The sequence below is a fragment of the Anopheles stephensi genome, chromosome 2 (genome assembly GCF_013141755.1).
Source record: "Anopheles stephensi strain Indian chromosome 2, UCI_ANSTEP_V1.0, whole genome shotgun sequence".
In the NCBI taxonomy this organism is placed as follows: domain Eukaryota; kingdom Metazoa; phylum Arthropoda; class Insecta; order Diptera; family Culicidae; genus Anopheles; species Anopheles stephensi.
Window position 1 is genome coordinate 9,970,697 of NC_050202.1, and position 20,888 is coordinate 9,991,584.

General features: G+C 43.5%; 1 protein-coding gene across 12 annotated transcripts in view; it reads right to left on the reverse strand.

Annotated features, from left to right (window-relative positions):
• The window catches only part of LOC118503859 (atypical protein kinase C), a 110,917-nt gene that overhangs the window by 14,757 nt on the left and 75,272 nt on the right, over positions 1-20,888 (reverse strand). For all 12 annotated transcript variants that reach the window (XR_004905225.1, XR_004905226.1, XM_036037589.1 and 9 more), the window contains one exon: positions 17,981-18,031. Coding sequence is in view for 10 of the 12 variants with exons in the window: in XM_036037589.1 (XP_035893482.1) it covers positions 17,981-18,031 (51 nt within the window). In the remaining 2 variants the exon portion in view is untranslated. The remainder of the gene's footprint in view (positions 1-17,980; positions 18,032-20,888) is intronic.

The following is a 20,888-nucleotide window of genomic DNA, read 5'->3' on the forward strand; positions in this document are numbered from 1 at the left end:
ATTTCGACACAATATATCGAAGTCCTATCAGCAATTACATATACAAGTTGGATATTCACGGAACATTATTTGATAGATACAAAGGAGCTTCACTAGATCAACATTTGAGGATGGAACCGTGAGATGTACATCTCAAAGTGGAGTTCAAGTAGCAACAAACTTTACCATGCTTTCAAGGGTCGTTCACTAGCGAAATTGGAAGTTCATCTGGTGACGTTCTATTCCAAAGAATTGACGTTACCGAGCGAACTCCCGTCTCGCGAACTTAGTAATTCTATGCAAATCCAAAGACTCAGTAGCAAAAGCATCAAATTTTCTCCAGCCATGTTGTCCACAAAGACGAGTTCAAAAGTTTGTTCCCTCAAAACATGGATGCTTCCTGAGCTCAGTATTGCAACCACAATTCTTGAATAGAGACGTGCCTGAGTACAGCACAACCACGTCGTTGTTGGGACAACAGGATTGTTACACACGAACAGGTGAAAACAGGACACAAAACCACAAGCTTCGCGCGGATTCTCTGAGCCACGGTGTGTTTCGCACTGGTCCGCTACCACACCGACGACAACAACGGTGCAGATGCTAATATTTGCTTTTTGGAGCAGATTTTACAGAGCATTATGTACACAAGACAGACAACGTAATAAAATTAGATTCGGTCACACATCCGTTGATGCTGGTGATGCCAAGAACCAAGGTGACATCACCTAACAATCGCAGCCACAGTCTGGATGATATGGAAGCAACAGGCCAGCCTTTGAAAGGATGCTGTGCCGGGACATGTGTTAGCCACAGTTAAGTGAATTGCAAAAAAAAAGATGGGGAAAAGCTTTTAAGGCGAGAGGTTTATTGTTACATCAGATATATCTGATGATAACGCTCTGTTAGCCGAAAGCAAAATATCATTAAAATAAAAGGGACAAAATCACATTATTATTACACATTACTCCAGCTCCCTTTCAAATGTTGCAGTATTACGCTGGAAAATATGTTTCTAATTTCTAAGAAATAAAAACAGACCATTTCCATATCCTCTTAAGCTTATCCCGTTTATCATCCTCCCGTACCGGAGCTTACAAGCGAGAGCGAGAGGAAGTTGACTTCAACTACACATTCACTTCACTTCTGGAAAATCCAATAAACGCAAACTAGTCGGTCGGCAAATCTGCTTGACTGTAAAAACGCTCTGGTCGCGCGCTGAGGACTTAGTCCCGGAGCTTGACCATCAACACCGACCAAGCCATTTAGCACGATGAGTAAAAGGTAGACTGTCGATGTTATTGGAAAAGAGGCACCAAACACACACACACACACACATACAGCACGAAAGAACCGAGCCTTCCGGCGGAATGTACATCGGGCGGGGGGGCTTAATGCGCATCTCGGTCTGGTACTGCTGCTTCACTATAAACCGCACTGATAGTGCGCGTATCAGGCTCACCAACAACATCCCGGTGCCAACGGAAAGGATAATTGGATTAAGTCAATTAAGCTGTTAACTGCCTAGAGACGCGTGGTTGCCGCAGGGAAACGGCCGGAATCCGACAGGACACGACCGGCTTCAACTCGAATCAAGGAATATTTTCCCTACGATTGGAAGCACCGTTCCCCCAATGGATGTTTTGTGTAAACGGTTAAAGGGGGAAATGTGAGAGGGTAAATTAAATGATTGATGATTTCTGGCTTTCGTGAAGGTTCGTTGCTGGTAGTGTGAGAACCTGCCATATAAACCGGAATGCTTTAAATTCAATTTTATTTTTTTTAAATAAATTTTATAAAGTTTGTATCTACTTTATGATATGTTGGGATGTTCATCTTTAAAACCTCTGTCGAAGGCTCTTTTAAAAAAAATATATATCTGTTAAGTTGCAGGGTTTTCACGATTTTTTAGTAATTTAAACTTCAAGGCTTTGTTACCAAACCAACAAATAGATTTTTATCTTTAGTTTGGTTGTCCAATATTTAAAATAGCACAATGCTTCTTATTCGTTTTCTTCTTTACGTTTTTCCTCTTTCTTCTTCTTCTTCCCTTTTTATTCTTTCTCTTTTTTATTTTTCTTTTTTTTTCCTCTATTTTCTTATACTTTTCCATCTTCCTTTCCATTTCCCTCTTTTTTACTTATACTTTTTCTGATTTTTTTCTCTCTTTTTTCTTCTCTGCGTGTCATTTCTGGCTTCCCTGGACTTGATGTTAACCGAGCTAGATCGTTCTGTATGTACGGTCTAGACGGTCCCAGAAGGGATTCAAAACTCGGTCCTGCCGTATGAAGACTGGCACCGCTTCATGTCAACTAATGCCCCCGTCTACACCACAAATCCATCCACAAACTATAAATAAATCATCGAGAACATCAGTTTCGATAAGGCGTGCAATTTATTCTATTAACTACACTCGCCTAAAAGGTCCCATATCCGTGGTCCCGCTTAACCCTTTTATGGAAGTGCTATCAAAGCTGCATACACATGTAATTTAGAGAGCAAAATGGAAAAAGCAAAGCACAAACTCATTTTAAAATTCTCCAGAGGTTGTGGTATTAATTTTCAAAAATTTGCGCCCCTGGTTGGCACGGCCGGGCGAGTTTTCCCTTGGCCGCCTGAAGCTCCACACACACACGTACATCGTACACTCGTTTCGTTATCCACGATCAAAAAGTACATTCCGGGTGGTGATATTTAACATTTTACATTCCCATTTTCCCTTCCAACTCTCCCGCATTTGCCCAACGACCCCCACTCTGATTACAATTTTCATCGGCCGGGATGCGTTTTATCTGCTTTACTCACGACCAAATGGGGAGGAGATGCCGCCATGGGCCAGGGGGCATGTGTAGTGTTGTTGTGGGCCGCTAAAGGCAAAAATTAATATTCCATTACTGTTATCCATTCGTTACCCACCGTGTCCGGGTATCCTTTCTCTCCGCCTGCCACGTATCATTGTTTCCCCCGAGCTTAAATGTTCCCAGAATAATCGTACCGATGTGCGATTTTCTATCGAGAGCTTAAACGGGCATGCATACTTCGGTGAGTAAAGAGATTTTTTGCTTAATCAAGGCAGGCCCCGTACCCACTCGAACGTGAATGTAATTTGGGAGATGGCGTGTGTTCGTTTACGCGACGTGTAAATGTTACATTAAATTGTTCAGTGTGCAGTGATAAAAAGTTTTCCCAAATTAAATGCACATTTCAACCATGCTTATTATACAAACACGGGACAGTAATCAGATAGCGCTATGACAGCGTATCAGGACAAAAGACAAACACAAAACTGTTCAACTAGACTAACTTTTCCTGCAGTCATACTGCTCTCATTAGAAGCATTACAAATCACCATTCTATGTGTTTGCCCTGGAGCTTAATTATACCACAGGATTAGGCTTTGCGTCCTGTTTCAAGGCATGGATTTTAGTAAGGAGTCAGGATGCACATGAAACCGTAGTGTGATTATTAGTTACGAGCAGTTTCCTCTTATTCTTGGCATTGCAACCTCAAGAGGGTTTTGGTCTGTCAATACTGGCTTCCATGAACTTAGTTTACCCGTAGCTGGCCGGGGCGATACTGGGAGACCGGATTCTTTAGTTCAGCATACACAAAATACACACAGCAAACAACGGATTCCCTTCCATGCCTTTTAAACCACCCATTTAATAACCATTTAAAAATGGGCGCTCGAGTATGATCCACATTTTAATAATTGCTTGTACACATAATGTAATCTCGTTTGGCCGGACTACTGCTGCATTATGAATCACATCCCATCATCTCGCCGACCACTGTAAACTGAAACATTGGTGGCTTTTGGATAGTACGGATGCGGTTGTTAAATCGAAACAAAAACAGTACACCATAAAATTCATCATCTTTAACGCCCCCAGGGGGGTGTAATAAGCTTCCGATTCGCACAACGTGCACGGTAGCAAGAGCGAAAAGTCAAAAAGATTCGAGATTTTTAGTGAATAATTATTTTTGCGGGAAAACACCAACGGATTTGTCTAGAGTTATTCGTAATATTAACTAACAAGGGATGCATTAGTTTCTGAAGAAGAAAAAAAAATATACAAAATTATTTTATTTTCTTCTTGAAGAACAGTCCGTAGCCGTATTGTTTCAGGCAAGGTAATAAGTGATAAAACATGCGACAATATAATAATTACTTATTTTTGTCTCAGTTTTCGACAGCTAAAATTCTTGTTTCTAATGGAATGGAATTCTTCTTCCCAAAGCCTTGTAAAGTTTCCTTTTCCCAAGTAACTGTATAATTCAAAATTTATTCAACAAAATTTTAAAAAGTTAAGTTTAACACAGCATAAAAATAAATTTGACACCTACAAAAATAACAATGATATCATATCTAATCCTGGTAACTATCCGCTATGAATTTTTTTTAATACAAACTAGAGATACCAGGCGACTCCATCGAGATAATGATCTGTTTTTTTTTTTTGCTGAATGCGACTTATTCAGCTGTTTGTAGATAATCAACAGTTTTACAGATGAACACGTTGTGAGAAAAAAATTTGTAAAAACTTCTATAAAACTGGGTACTGCAAAAAAAATTTTACCCCAAAGGTTAATATACTTTTTTCCATATCCTGTTTCCCAATCTTATCAGCTGTCAAATGCCAAAGCGCCAATGCTTTTATCTCTTAGTGAATGTTTAGTTCACATAAGAATAACATTTTGACCTATACATCTTCTGCAGCGCCCACTGTGCTTCAACGGACTCCATATTCGAGAGGGATGTACACATTTTCGTCCCCAAACTTTATCGAATGTAAACTTTTACGTACCAGCAGTAGTTAAACAAAAGCTTCCCCAACTACTCCAACAAAAAAACCGCTTAACTGTCCCTTCATTTTCCCCCCTTAAGTTTAACCCGTGTTCCGATGGTCAAAACAAAAAAAAACATACCCCTGACGACGACGTCCACATTTAATCGTTCTGTGCTTATAACTCGTTTAAATTTCCCGTCCCGTGGCAAACTGTTTTAGTTTCACAAACTGATAACAAGATTTAGCGACCTTTTCCCTTTTCCACCAGGAACACTTCGCAACGAAAATGATCCCCCGGTACGACATTATGCAAGGGATCTACCAAAAACGTTCAAAAAAGAAAAACAAACGGGGTTTCGTCATCGCTTCCCGCTCGGAAGAAGTTTTGCTGGGCGCGCTCTGGCAGCGCTCTGTGTGTTAAGTACATTATGCATTAAAAATTCAAAACCTAACCTAGTGGGCAAAGGCCGGAGAGACGGCGAGATTGTGATGCTCCATGCCGGCAAACATACACACACACACAGAGGCTTCGGTAGCTTTGCAGTGGGAAGGGACTCGGAACCGAGCCGAAAGTTTCTTTTCGTTTGATGGCAGGTACTAAATTCATAATCCCTTTTTGCCGGCGAGATGCGGATTAAATGTGCCATCGGCTGCGGCCTGGATCCTTTTGCCTCGAAAAGGGCGACTTCTTTAGCAGGGCTCCATCGAGAGCAGACGACAGGTCCACCCGTGTAACAGTTCGTCACAAATCCCACATTATAGCTTATACTTTTAGGGAAACGTTCAAACCGTAGCCATACGGTTTGGCCGTCAGCAAGTCAAGCCAACCGATGGAGCGACAAATCTGACGAACGGGGTTAAAAGGATTTTCCGCTGCAGTTTTGGCGAGCGCGGAGCTGAAACGGGGAAACATTCTGAAGCTTTCGCCATTCACTTCAACTTCAATAGTTGAGCGAGAGACGCCAGCTGGCGTTTGTCGACGGTAATTCATCTCTTTAATGCGTTTCCCTTCAACGAAAGCCACAATCAAAACGTTACACAGGGGCAACCACTTTTTGCGCTCATTCTCATGGCGCGCCCACCAGGTTTCACCGAAGCCTTTTCCTGGTCCCCGCTTGGCGAAAGTATTATGTGCATAAATTATATGTGCTCACTCTTATTCCATCGTCACCGACAATCGAGATCCACAACGAGCAGTTTTGCGTTGATTTGAGGATGGGTTCCACATCTGCTGGGTTGCGGGGGGAGGTGGGGGGGGGGGGGGAGGATTACAATTAACAGAGCACAAGAACAAAAAAAAAAAGAAGGAAAAATTAATTTATCATCATATCTGCAACTCATACCAACTTTTACTACCCTTAGTTTATGAGCTGCAGCGTATAGAGCTCACCACCTACACACACGGTCGGCTGTCGGCTGTGTAGGATCGCCATCGAATCAACGAAGCTCACGAGAAATAAACTTCAGCTACAGCACCCGCTTGACGACCGGCTTAGGCAAAAAAGCTCTTTAACACACATGAACACACACATTACTGACGCGTGTGGCAAAACCTAAAACCATATGCTCGATACACTGTTGTACGACCCGAGCTTGCCCGACATGATGTAATGCAACAACTTTAATTCGCCAAACGGAGCATGAAACGGCACCGTATCTGTTGTTGAAATTTTGATTACATCCGTTACCGTCTGTGGAGGTAACATTTTCTCATACATCCAAACTCATCCGAACATTTGCCGGGAATTGTTGATGAGAAAGTTGACAACAGGGAACCGAACTTTCGCCACTGTTTCAGAACGACAGATGAATGTCAAAGGTGTATGAAGCTGTTGTTGTCTGACAGTGTCTTTTTAATCCCGCTGGGTTGATACGGAGTTGTTGAAGATGTTTGGTCCAGAATTCTTCTTGAAGCATGTCAAATAATGCTTCTGAATTCTTACATTCTGTTCCTATACTGTTAGCAATATCCATGTCTAAGGATTCCTTGGAGATAATAGTGGTCCTCAGGAAACAATTCGCATATCACTTTAAAGAAGTACGAAAGTCGAAGGAAATAGACCACTCAGTTGGGTAGCTTCAACAACCAACAACTCTGATAAAGTTCAGAGCTTCGGCAGCAAATTCTTGCTATCTTAAATACACAGCTCTCGTTAACTTTCTTCTGCCATACAATCCGGAAAACGGAATGGGATATTTATAATTTCTCGGAACCGCTTCACGCTCCGTTACATCACAGCACGGCCTTGTATATTTAATCTACTGGAAAGAACTTCATCAATACACAGGTAAAAGTTCATGGAAAACGCCAAAACAAATCATCACGCCCTATGGAAGGTATGGGGCAAGCTCTGCGAATGTCCAGTGTTTGATGATGCACCCAGACCTGCCAAAGCCAAACAGAAGAATCTCGAGAGTCGATCGATATCTTCTGCAGAATCGCAGATTGCTTCACCTGTTGGAAGTTGCAGATGTGAAGGTTTGTTCCGTATCGAAAAAAGCTGTTGCTAACCCCTTCAAAATCAGACCACACAGATTCGTACTACAAACAAACCCGTACCAGACGTTGAGGAAAAAAAGGGAAGGGCTCAGATTTAGGATAATAGTACGCCTCGCAGAGGACGGCCCCGAAGAACCAATTCCAAAACAATCGTCTTTGCGACACAAGACCACCAGTTGCTAGTGTTACAGCTAGGTCGAAAAGAAAACCTTACGAAAGGATTGACGTGCGTCTAGCGGGGGCGAAACCCACCGTTCGCTGGATGAGAGTGGCAGCACTCACCCATCCACGACTAACAAATCAAACATCAACAACCATCTACAAACGGGCCACACCAAGACTTCACCGTGGTTCGTGGCCGATGGCTGGCTCTCTGGTTCAAATTGCGATTGGTTCAAATTTACATAGAACAATCAATCGGAAAACACAGATGCAACACCGGCTACAGGCGCCAAATGTCGATCCCAGCATCCATCCACCTATCTCCATCATCTCAGCACAACGCGAACACACCGTAGTACGGGGTGAAATCCATTTTTGGAGATAGCTTTTTATTTCCAAACCCAGGGAACTCCCGGGAATGGCAGGAACTTTCGGAAGCGCTTGTTGTGTTTGTCTTTGGCCGTGGAACATCGGCCGTCCGACTGGGATATACGCGCAGTACCTGGAGAGGGTTGGCGGCATCGTAAAATATTCCGCCGGATGTTTGTGCTGGCTGATTAATTTGCTCTTTGCCGCTGGAGCGAGAACCAGATTTGTTCAATTGATTTTTCTCGTTCTCGGCCAGCAACAAGTATTGCTGCGGCTTCCCCTTCCCCACTTGCTAACCAGCTTCATGCGGGGTCGAGCACCGCAAAACTGGCTCAAATTTGGCTCAACAATTGCTGAACCAAGCGGAAATACACCAAGCGGGGGAAAAAACAACGTAAATTCGATTCGAATACTTCGTCCATTTCGCTTTGTTTGTGGAACAGATTCTACGAACTTCGGTGTGTTGATTTGTCTTGCGCTGAATATAAATGATTTTCTCCAAACACGGAATGCTTTGTTTAATGGAGCATTACACCCTAATGGCTTAGGATGAAGAATTACCACGCAAGCTGTTACGGGATATTTTTTAAATTTTTCTACTTCGTCAGCGTCATGTCCAAACGTCATTTCAAAGTGGACTAGAGAGAATATTAAAGCACCAGATTGGTGGTGGTACTATTCCCGCTATTAATTAACACCAAGATCAAACGATCAGAAGATCAAAGTGTGGAGCAACACCCGGCTACACTTTAATTATAGTGGTTGTCGTGCAGCGCTAGATGGAAACGCTTGTTCGCAGCAATTAATTTAGCCACCAATAAAACAAAGTGTGACATTTAACACCTTTCACACACAATCCGTTCTAATGATATACAAGAGTTGCGGTTACTATGACAGCCGATAAACAAATGCATCCTTATATATCCGCTACGAAATCCATACATCACAATCAGTGTGATAAAGCAGTGAACAAGATGAACTTCATGTGGCTTCAAAGCTTCTCCGACCGCATTTCTCACTACTCCGAGTCCGCGGATTTCTTCATCATACAGAGATATTTCGAGAAAATATACGCAATCCATTACAGTGCTCGAAGTTGGCGCGATCGTACCCTCTGGTACCTTTATCGAGCTCTCTACAGCTTGATCTACCTAAGCTACATCTACAAAACTCACTGGGTGCTGCATCACTGGCAGGATAGCTTAAGCAGTGCGAACATACTCGGTGTAATGTGGTTCTTTAGTGCCGTCATACTACGTGTGGCTATCCTCGAATGGCACTACCCTCTAATGCAACGCTTGCAAACCTTTCTGAACGATCACTCATACCAGTGCTCGCATCCGGCGATAGTCACCAAGCGGGCACAATTCTATCGCCGAACCAATCGACTGGTGCTCGCCGTTATGGCCATCAACTTTGTCGAGATCGTATGCTTTACCGCAACGAATGTGATGAAGCTGAAAGACTTTATGCTACAGTACCGTGGTGCTATTGCGGGCGGTTGGCCGGTTCAGGTGGTGTACGGTGTGCTAACGATGTTCTGGGGTGGAACGTACTGTATGGGGTTTATGGTGTGCTATCTGCTGATGTGCATCTTTCAGCTGGAAATTGACATCCTGATACAGTCGCTGGAAGATGTTGGTCGTAGTCTACGCTCTGGACGCGAAAGTGAAGCCTTTTGGGATAATATTATCGACCGGTTAAGACCACACATATACCGACTGGAGGACTTATCAATGTAAGTTTTCTAAAAGTTGACGCAGTGAACCTCTGGTGGTCTAACGCACAATACTTTGTCCCAAGTAATCTTCAACACCTTAAGGAGGTTATTGGACCAATCGCTTACGTCCAGTACTACAGCACCTATCTGGTCATTGCGGACTGTTGCTTCATTGTGGTATCGCACGGTCTGTCCAGCTACTCCATCGTCTATTTCATCTCCATGATGGTGTTCCTAACCGAATCCTTCTTTCTCTGTCATAGCGTGGAAAACCTTAGAAATTTGGTGAGTAGCCTTAAAAGCGGAGTTCGTTTAAAAAGTGACACAGTTCTCATTCTTCTCTTCCCTCGCCAGAAACCACGCGTAGCCTCCGTACTGTACGATTTCGATTGGATGCTTCAGATGCAATGCTCCCACGATCCCAACCTTTCATCCCACTATCGTCACGTTAAGCGTACCTTTCTGCTGATTATAGCCCAATCGGACCAACCGATTCACTTCAGCTTTGCAGGCATAGGGGAAATCTCCATGAACAGCTTTGCACAGCTCTTGGAAAAGAGTTACTCAATGCTTACGTTTTTGTTGCAATTTGCAAAGTAAAAAAAACAGGCTTCACCTAACCTGTTCACAGCAAATCACATTATGTAATGTGGAGGCTTTTTCTAACGATTTGATTCACGACACTGTCACGTTCCTGTGGCCAAAGGTCTCGTAAAAAAAATCGCCACTAGCACATCAATTGTAGAAACCACTTTATTTGATTTATCTACATACATCTAAGGACTCTCGCTCTCTCTCTCTCTCTTACGAACGCTTCCTTTTCCCACATCCTACCCTTATACGGTGCGGCTGTCGAGGATTCGCCTTTCCGGCAAATAAAGTGTCATAAACAAATTTCCACTGCAATTTATATGCTCCGGGCCTACGGGGCAAAGCAGTTGTAGCACACCGAATGTACCTATGACAAACACCCATAGATAAAAAAAACTCTCACACATGCTAGCCTCTTCTCATGCATATTCGCACATTTTACCCTAATGGATGATAAACATATTGGAACGTGTAGGGTAGTAGAGCCAGAGATACTCTCGGAATATTTTTTTGTTGTCACCTTCAAAGTTTTTTCGACTTCGAGTCAAAAGCTCGCCAGATTTTTTTCGGTATATGTGTGCGAGCTCCTTCTCTCTCTCTCTATCGCATGTCCGGGGCCTTTATGCCACCCACTTTATTGCGAAAACTTTGTCCCATTTTGTGCATTTAGTCGGTATCTCCGGGTTTGGTTGGTAATCGTACCGACTGGCCCTAGGCCAACTGAAACCGATGATGTGAGATGTGGGAGAACCCGAGTTTTCCCGATAGTTAAGGGAGAAGGAAGAAAAAAAAAACCCCCGTTCCCTTATGCTGGCCGAAGTGTATCCTAACCGGCGTGGTATACATTTCCATCCTCCAGCAAGGACGATTTTCAAAACAAAAAATGAACCTTTATCCTTCCTTTTTTACTGTTTTCCGTTCGACTCCCGTTTGTTATTTTTCACACATTTTTATACGTAGTGCAGAAGGCACACACACACACACGCTAGATAAGCTTTCATCGTTGAAGCTCCGGGCAAACTTTATGCACAATTTGCATACGCATAGAGGCAGTGTGACACAAAATGGTCCTCTTTTTTATCTGCACATAGAACACCGATCTAAGCACTTTGACTCATTTTCGACACATAGTGACACATAGTGGGAAGTGTTTAGAAAAACGCAATGAAATAAAACATTGCAAAACTGCATAGAAAGTCATGTTTTTTTTTCTCTCTCTAAAAACCAAACAAGCTGAAGAAATGTCATGTAGGCATAAGCGACTTAACAGCAACGGTTTGTACCACCGGGAAAGAGTTTTTCAAACATAAACATCCCCAACCGCGTGTAGCGGTAGTGCATCGAACGTCAGTGAACACAAGTAAGCGTGACGGGAGCGCCCATTGTGGCATCGCGATTCAACAAAAAATCGATCTTGTCCTGGCAGGGAAGCAAAAACAAAAGCGTAATTCTTTCCAATTTGTGACAGCTTACGAGAAACAACAACGTTAGACAAACACAAAAAAATGTCCACCTCCAATACTGATCATTTTCTCCATTTTTAGCTTCCATACGGGACGCGAAAGGCACGCGGCGGGCTCGTTCGGAAGGTCCAAACATGGTAAACGAATTAAAATCAATATGCGACATGTTTAATTTGCACGTGTTCGTGCACGGTGCAGATAGCAACGCAGGAGCGAATTTACTGCAAGGAATTAAAAAGAAAAATAAATAAAATAAAATAACATTTCCGATCCTGGTGATGTTTAATTTATTTATTTAATATTCTTTTTCCTCTCTCTCCCGATTGGCTTAAATTAAATTTAAGCCACTGTGCACGTTTTTACACAGGAAAAATCGTGCGATATCATGGAGGGAATAGGGGGGAACAATGTTGAGTTTTAATTTTTCCTCCATAAAGGGTACAAATTTTTTTTGCTTCACCCTTTTCTGTCATTCAGCATCGAACAGGAGAATTATACTACCGTGCTGGACATAATTTTAGGAACGTGTTTTATTTTTATTTATTTTTTTTGAGAGCCTAATAAAAATTTGAAAAAATGGATTTAAACATTTTAATACAAATTTAATCAAAAATCGATTTGCTCCGGACAAAGCTGATATAAAAATATATCGTTTTTAAACACCTGACAATAAATTTCCTCAAAACAATCGAAATAGTTTTCACATCTAGACCCTTTCCATATGCCTATCCTAGCAAGACCTTGAAAACTGCTAGGTAAGGATCAGGGGCGGTTTTAGAGGCCCCGGACTTCACACGACAGGACCAGGATTCAAATCCTATCAAGACCACCCGCTCCGTGCACAGGACTACTTTACTACGGGTAAAATCAAGTCACAGAAAGCCAGAAATGGCAGGCCGAGACCTTTCAAAGTTGTGTAGCGCCAAGCAACGAGAAGAAGAGAAGGATAAGGTACTCAAACTCATTGGTGAAAATTATTTTAAGTTTAAAAATGGATGAATTTTTAGGGTCAAACGAGGAAATTTTAAACGGTTTTTTTTTGTATTGTAATGTAACGATAAATCAAGAGCGGCGTAGCTAAATGTAAGCTAAATTAGCTTAAACACGGAGACACTTATTTTATGAGCTGAGAAACACTGAACGGTTATTTTAAAAAAAATGTAAAAAATACCAATAAGAACCCAGACCAGGAAAAAACCAAGCCTATATTATTGAAAAAATAAAATAAAATTACGAATAGGTGTAATTTATTATTTGTCTACCTTATAAATAGAATTATGGATTTTTCTATGTAATTATTTTATCATAGAAAAACACAAATGTTTGCAATGGTGTGTTGTGTAGTGTAAGTCCTTCGCCTTTTCTGATTTCAATTCTTTGTAAAATCAGTAAAAATATTATAATCGCTTGTGTTAACTTTTTTCTCGTTTGTACAAACCTTAAACGAAACATTTTATTTCTCTTCCCACATCTTCCCACGCATCGTACGCATATAATTACGCTACATGCCAATTACGATCCGATGACTGAGCAACATTTCTACCCGACTGTGTCCAACCAACAGAAATGGTTGCTAAATTTCCTGTAATTTTACACCACCCTAGACCTAGAACGATATCGACGACACGACAGCACAAAATGGCTGCCGGAAGGGTGGTGTAAATCCGCACGAAGGAGCCTACCTTCGTCAATCTGCCTAAGACAATGCGTAGATTACTTCCTTCCGCTGGCAAAGTTGTCTAGCTTGTTTAGACAAATAGAAGACGCTCGGTTCGTCTCGCCTACTACCGACCGGGGACAGGGACAGTCCAGCCGTGTGTTCATCCTCTACATCTGCCTTTAGCAACTTATCTCTCGGTTGCTTCTGATTTGATGCCGCATTCCCACAGGCAGCTCCGGAAAATTGGTCAGCATAATCTAATGCATGCTTCGCTTTGCCAGGCAGGCACAGACAGAGAGATGATTTAATTACAATTTCAAGCCTATAACGAACGGTGCCCCGGATCTGGTGCGGCAGCATGCCACCTGCAACATAACCACTGCAAACACCGAAAGTCCATCAAATGAAGCTAAAATTGACCAGCCGACCGACCTCACTCTATCTCTAAGAAAGGTGCTAGTATGCGTCAAAATTCTGACAGATCCAAAGAGTTTAGAGCCCGGGCAATCTAGTTGAAGCTATCCTACCTGCCCCGCAAGTAGTCAATAAATTAACTTTCCAGCTATCTACCACATCCTACCTGAACCTGAGGCATGGATGTGTGTGGCCCACCCGAGAAATCCCAGATGTAATTTTCCTAGCGCACAAAACCAATCCCTCAAGAAGTCACTCGAAGGCGTAACAACACACGGTGCATTGTTTCGCCGAACAATGGCACCCACCAAGGACAGCTGGAAGCTCTTTAAGTGGTTCAAATGGTTGCTTCCGTGTGTGTGTGCCACCCTAATCATATCGCTCTCCACGAACTTCCATTACATTAAAGCTCTTTTCAAGCTACTCAGCTACACAGAAACCCCGTAGCCCGGACATTCACGAACCGTCGGATCCGTTAACTGGATCACTAGTTCCCGCGGTGATACCACGTGTTACCATGCAGGGTCGGTGCCCGCTTCCCGATATCCGAAGCGAATGCAGCGAGCAAGAAGGCATGTGGCGTTTGCAAACTGCTGCCACGATACCAATCAACGTCAATGTAAATCAACGAACACACACACACACACAATCGGTAAGCTGCACAGTACCCATTCCACGCGGACAAGTAGCAGAGACCTGCCGCGCACGTTCCTGCCCACCGGTGTCTAAAGCCCAAGAAATGAATAAACTATCACTCGAGAGTGCCCCCCCCCCCCCCCCCCCTGCCACGACCAGCAGGGACCGCATCCTAGACCACGGTTGCCGGCGTCTCCTGAGAGCAAGCGGGAAAACAAGGCGGCCGCTGCTGTGATTGCGCCACTGATTTTCCATTGTGTCGCCAGGCACAGACAGTGAGGCTCGTTAGCGCGTTGGAAAGGAATCGGTTTAATCAGCTGGAAAATCCCCTGTCGGGATCTGAGCGCAATGGATACGCGTGCGGAGACGTGAGGCCTATCCGTGTACTGCGTACACATTGCACCATACAGCTACCAACCAGGAAGCGTCGAATCCATTGCGTGTCCATTAAGTCTTGCGATGGAATCTAACGCACGCATGCACACGGGCAAGCATCTCACGTATCACGATAGTTAGGATTCAATCGGATCGCATTCCGCAACGCTCTTCCAAAGGTTCCAATAGGGATGTGTGCCTAGACCGACCTAACGTTGGAACGGTTGCAGAAAGAGCCGCGCACCAATGGCCCGAAGTCATCGTTATCGTTTGGGATTCAACTTCAAAGGACGAAATGATCGATACGGTCTCTGCGAGTTCGGCCATTCTCGGGTGGCTATTTCACCAGCTATTGACCACTTCACCTATAGACAAACAGGCGGTTCTAACAATGGATTCTTTAGAGCGCTCCAGGATTGCTGCAACTTCGACGTCCCTACCGCATTATCTACCAACTGTATCTGCTATTATTTCCTGTCAGAGCTCCTTCTTTTTTCTTGGAGGATATGTAATAGAGGAAGAGAACGAGAGAGGGAGAGATTAACATCATTTTAAATGACTCATATAAGGGAAATATGAAATTGAACTCCTTCCTACTCAGTGCTAAATGCCATTCCAAATCCAAATCAACCGAGCCACAATAACGCATGGAATTGCAGTAGGATGTTCCGATTCCGGTGCGTTGCGTTTAATTTGCATTGCGTGCGCCTATACCCCGAGTTACGTTTCCCACGTGCGTTAAGGAATCTACGAAATCTACACGCATTTCCTTCCTCGAACGAAAACGAGGTTAATTGAAGCATGCACAACCGTACCGCAGTGATTCGCGTGAGATTAACACTAGCCTTCCCGCCATCCGGTATGGTGTACAGAACGCTAATGCTTCACCGGCATGCGTTAGTTGACGCCTTACCACCAAACAAACGCAATTAAGACGCTTCCTGCCATTGTCGCACGGCGTAATTGCGTAAAAGCGGTGTTGGATGATCGATCAGTGCGCGGAGCTCGGGAAAAAGGAAAAATAAACGAAACAACACACAATTATTCGAGACACTTATCAATGCACTAAATCAATAACCGTTTCCGAAACTACTTTTGTCCGTTTGACGGCTTGTCCTAAGGCTAAAGGGTTGTTGAAAAGGGTCTTAATGAGCAGAAATGCTTTACTAGAGAATGATGTGGGCGTGTAGGATTCTTTTAAGATTTATAGATATGATTCTAAATACTATTATGTACTTTAGTACTGACTATCCAACTTCATGACAAGTCTAGTGATAAGTCGTGAAGGCATGACCTAAGAGATCGTTAGGCCAAAGCAGAAGTGGGCTGCAAACTTTCCAGATCTTGAACTCTTAGGTTGTCTAGACCATTACAGTTACTGGCTCAATATTTGTACCAGGACCAATGGCAGTTTTTTTTTTTCAGAATTAGCCTTTATATACCCGTGCATAACAGCCTAGGAAACTAAGGCTAATTAAGGTTCACGTGTCAAAACAGAGTTTGAAAACCAGGGCTACCTCTGAACTTCAAGATGAAGCTGAAACAGTTGTCAGAGCATCAATTCTTGGACGAAAAGAGTACCAACTGTGCTAGGCGATCAGGAGAGTTATAAGTATCGCTGCGAAAACCGGACAAAGAGTCTGCATGATGAATTGAGCAAGTTCTACGATTCGCACGAAAATCTCTGTTCAAGCCAAGAATCAGCAACCACACCAAATAGAATTGAGTTACAGCAACACTTATGAATATTCCTAATCGACTCTTGACTCTTGGTACAACAACATTTGATTGAATTTAAATTGTCCTCTTCTTGCCTTTTTTTTCAACAATAATTCATGCTCCAATTTTACTTGACGTACACTTCATCCCCTTTCCCCTATAAACTTTTTATCACATTTATAAAATCTACCACCTTCTTCCGTCTTCTGGAGGGACCAGCAAAGAGAAGATAATATTTATATCTACAGCAAACGGGTTTCAGAGCGTAACGGCAGCCACCGAAAACTCAGCCACCAACCACTCGCAGCAAGCTGTTGGCGTTAATCGAAAGGCAGAAAATAGACGATGAATCACGTCACCTTGCGTGGCGCTGTTCGTGCAAATAACACCTCTATGCATTATCCTTTTTATCCCTACCTCCAACCCAATCACAACGGCAGGGTGGAAAATCGTTACCCTCACCATTCGACGATAGAAATTCCCACTTTCACGCAAAACCGATTGCACGATTGCGTCAAGACGCTAGAGCTTGCCAGCTGCACCGAACAACGGAGGCACGGCTTTTTTCTCTCTCGCTACACCTGCTTGTCTTGCCAGCAGCTGCAACGAAACCAGCCCAAGTACGGACGGTGCAGCAGCACCCGGGGGGACTCACTGCTATGATTTATTTCGAAACTAGAATTTATAGCTCCAGACCACCGCGTACCCTAACAACCCTTGGCAAACCTTGTCACAGAATTTGGCGTAGTTTCACCGTGAAGCATATACAGCTGCCGATATGCTATCGAAAACCGAAAAAAATCCACACATACACAGAACGTTTTCCTGAGGATGGCTGGCAAAAACCGGGAAATTCCTGCGACGACAACTCACCACGGTTACTACTCGGTCAGTAAATCCACCCGAGGAGGCTTGGATGCGATATCCAGCACGACCCCCCCATTTTCTTGGTTAAAAGCTTATTTTCTTCACTCTAATGAAGATCATGAAGCCAGTTATGAGCCCTCTTGTCGGTCGTTACTCTTCGCTTCGCCATCCGCCCAAAGCCGTCGGACACAGACCCAGCAGCCGTCGTGTAGTAACAGTTGCAGTTGACTATTTTATGATTATGACCGGCGGCGGCGACGTTCCACAAATTTGATGGCGGATGGTGCACCGTTCCGAGCAAACGGAAGCCAACGTTGCCATATTTCGAGACCAGCAGTAGCTGCCATCGAGCGAGCAATATTTGGAAAGCATTGTAGCGCCCCAAAAAAAAAGTCCTCATCACCACACCCGAACCATGTCTAGCCGGGTGTGCAGCAGCGATTGCAGTTGACCATTATTTTTAGGTCGAGATGACACAGATGCTCTCGGGCCGGCGCGTGGTTTTTGGCGAAGAACCATTTCAATTTCCGCCAGCTTGCTCCTGTCCACCGGCCAGCGTCCCCAGCCAGCTGGCGGAATGTTAAGTAACTGCTATCACCCAGTGAATGGAGCCGGGCAAGTGTAGATAAAGCGATCTTCAAATAGGAGACGACAGCGCCGAGCGCTCGGTACTCTACGGAGCAATGTTAACAAACGATTATTATTAAACGGTACCGTGGTGCAGCAGATACTTACGGTCCTCACCGACGCAGGACAATCCCGGAGCAGACGGCACATTTGGAAATACTGGAACGAAACAATATGGAAGAAAAGCGTTTTAGTGTGTATTTAGCTGATTGGTTTGGAGGTTTCCTTCCGTTAGAAAGCAAGGAGATTTGTTAGGGTATAACTACGAACTCTTTAAGTGCTATATATAAGTGAAACATTTATAGAAATAATAACATTTATAGTATATCATTAAGATCTTCAGAAATTCTATACTCCGCGAGACTCTCAAAAAATCTCATTTCAAAGAACTCACTGAGCACACTTGAGGTTGAGCTTCACAAAAATTATTATTTTCTCCCAACCACCTCTAACTTCTCCACCCGGCCCAAGGACGTTCCGCAAAATAATACTTTATAAAATTGGTTTCACTTCGCATCTCAGTTCCGAGTGCATCCGAGTCGTGGCGGATGCTCCCTGGTGGGGCTGCCACGTGCCACGAGTCGCGGTTCGTTTGGTGCGAAACTTTGCCCCAATGTTTCATTACCCACTTTACCTGTTTGACTTTTCAGTACTCAAGAGCAGGGACGGCGAAATATCCCACGAGGAATGAGTTTTGCGAAAATTCTTCGCTCGAACCCGCGCCCCCACACTTTGCCAGCATCTCCGCAGAGTTGTTCTTATGTAATTAAGTCTCCATGGGCTTCTGAGGGCAAAAAGGGACATTATTACGGTTTCTTTTCAAATAAATAATTTGATGGGCTTTTTAAAGTTTTGTTAAACTGGTTTCTAGTATCTATTTAGAGCTACCAGACAAAATTCTCTTACTATATTTAATTTTTCCTCCTAAAAGAGCAACACTTTTCGATTCGCTCTCGATAGACCGAATCGGCATAAGTGAAGCTTAAAAGCTTCGATAACAAATTGCTGGCAATCCATTGCATCGAAGACCCTTCCTTTTTGCAGTAACTTCACCAAAAAAAAAACGCATAAAAGGAACGCATTTATCTACTGTCAATTTCTTACTTTTGCTACTTACGATCAATTCTGTCTCGCTGTTGTAAGGAACCGCTGGGAAAGGTTTAACCGGCGGTTTAAAATCCCATCGAGCATTCGTTTATTCGTTCCACTAGGAAGGATTTTTTTCTTCTTCAAGGGGGAGATCATCATCATCATTTGTCGCCGATTTGACAAATTTGAGCCAAATGTGCATTCGATAGCAGTTATCAGCTTCACTGCTTGCTTGAGTGCAGCACTGGCAGACTTTGGTAATAAATTTTTCGAATCATCTGCGTGTGATTAAATATATTGCTCTGCCATTTTAAATGTTACAGATCTGTTTCTTGAAGCATATAAGTAAGAGAGTTTTTATTAGGTACTTCAAGCGTTTGAACCAAGCGGATCTTTTAAAATGCTAGGCGCCGCTATGAAGACAGTTACGAGTGCGAACGGCTCAGTCTTCGATTCACAGCCAATCCATCTTTTTGCGAATAAAAAATCGCATGGAATTTTTTACACATGGCTATAATAAACCTCCAGGAATAATGATGTTTGCTGCGGTATGACATATGTCATAACAAAAACCAATTCCTTTCATGTCCAACGGATCCCAGTTATTCCGGTTCAGGAAGTACAATGGAATAGAAGAGAGTTGAAGAATGCATTCCTATGCAATATACATAATGAAATACCACAAGAGCCTCTGGAAACTTTTAATTAAAGGCCACTAGACAGGTATGATGAGTAAATTACTTCAACATCAAACCTACCACCAAAGCAGCATTGACATTCGATGGAATTTCCATCGAGGACAACCACTTCCATCGACATATCTGACATTAGTTTTCTATCATCCGAAGCTTGATAACCAATTCCAGTTCACAACGAAAACAATGTCCTACATAGATCGTTGGGCATCGTTCGTCCCTGTGTGGTTCGGTAGTACGTTTGAGTTTACCAAAGATGCTGACTATTTTGTGCTAATTCAACCACTGCTCAAGTGGCTGCATCTGTTTGCCAACCCCGTGCCGTATTTGGGAAGAATGCTCAGTGTTCGCGGGGTACTGGTGCAGCTCTACCACTTCTTAGTCTTGCTCTCGTACACCTCTTTCGTGTACAGAGTCTATTGGCAACTGTTTCATCCTTCGTATGTTGCTCAGCTAATTATTATGGTTGGAGCTGTGCTGCTGTACACGCTGGCGATTGTGCGCATCTGGACGCTTAACAAGTTCGGACGGGAGTTACAGGAGCTGCGATTATTCTTCAAAGATCGCACCTACGGAGAGCATTGCGGTTGGGCCCACCAGAACCGTGCGGCTGTTTATCGTCGCTGGAACTGGACGATCATCACGCTCATGCTGGGGAGTATCATCAATCACTTCGTGTTCATCGGCACCAACTGGCACAATCCAGAGTTCCGGCTTCAGTTCCGGGGCGTTACGGTGACTCCCACCATCGTTCGAACTATTATCGAGTTCTGCAGTTGCTACATTGCGTTAGGATTGTTTGTGTCATCCAGCTTAATACATGTAACGCTGGAGCTGTTTCAAACTGAGCTGAAGATTTTGGTACACAGCTTCAAACAAGCTCTCGATACGGAACAGCAGCGAGAACTTGAAGCTCACAACGCCCACATCGCGTACAAGTTGTTTTGCGAACAGTTTTACGCCAACATACGACGACATACCCACCTATTGCAGTACGTTTATCAGCGTTTACCACAATTTCTCTCGTAACAGCAAACGATAACTCAACAACATTGCTTACTGCTATTGCAGAATGTTTTCCAAGTTTGCAAGAATGCTCAACCTTTTCGGTATGTTCGTGTACTACGGCACACTGGTGATAATGACCTGCACCTGCTTTTTCGTGATGCATCATCAATTCTCATCCACCGTCGTGAGTTTTGTCGTGTTTGCCGTGTGCCTCATGATCGATA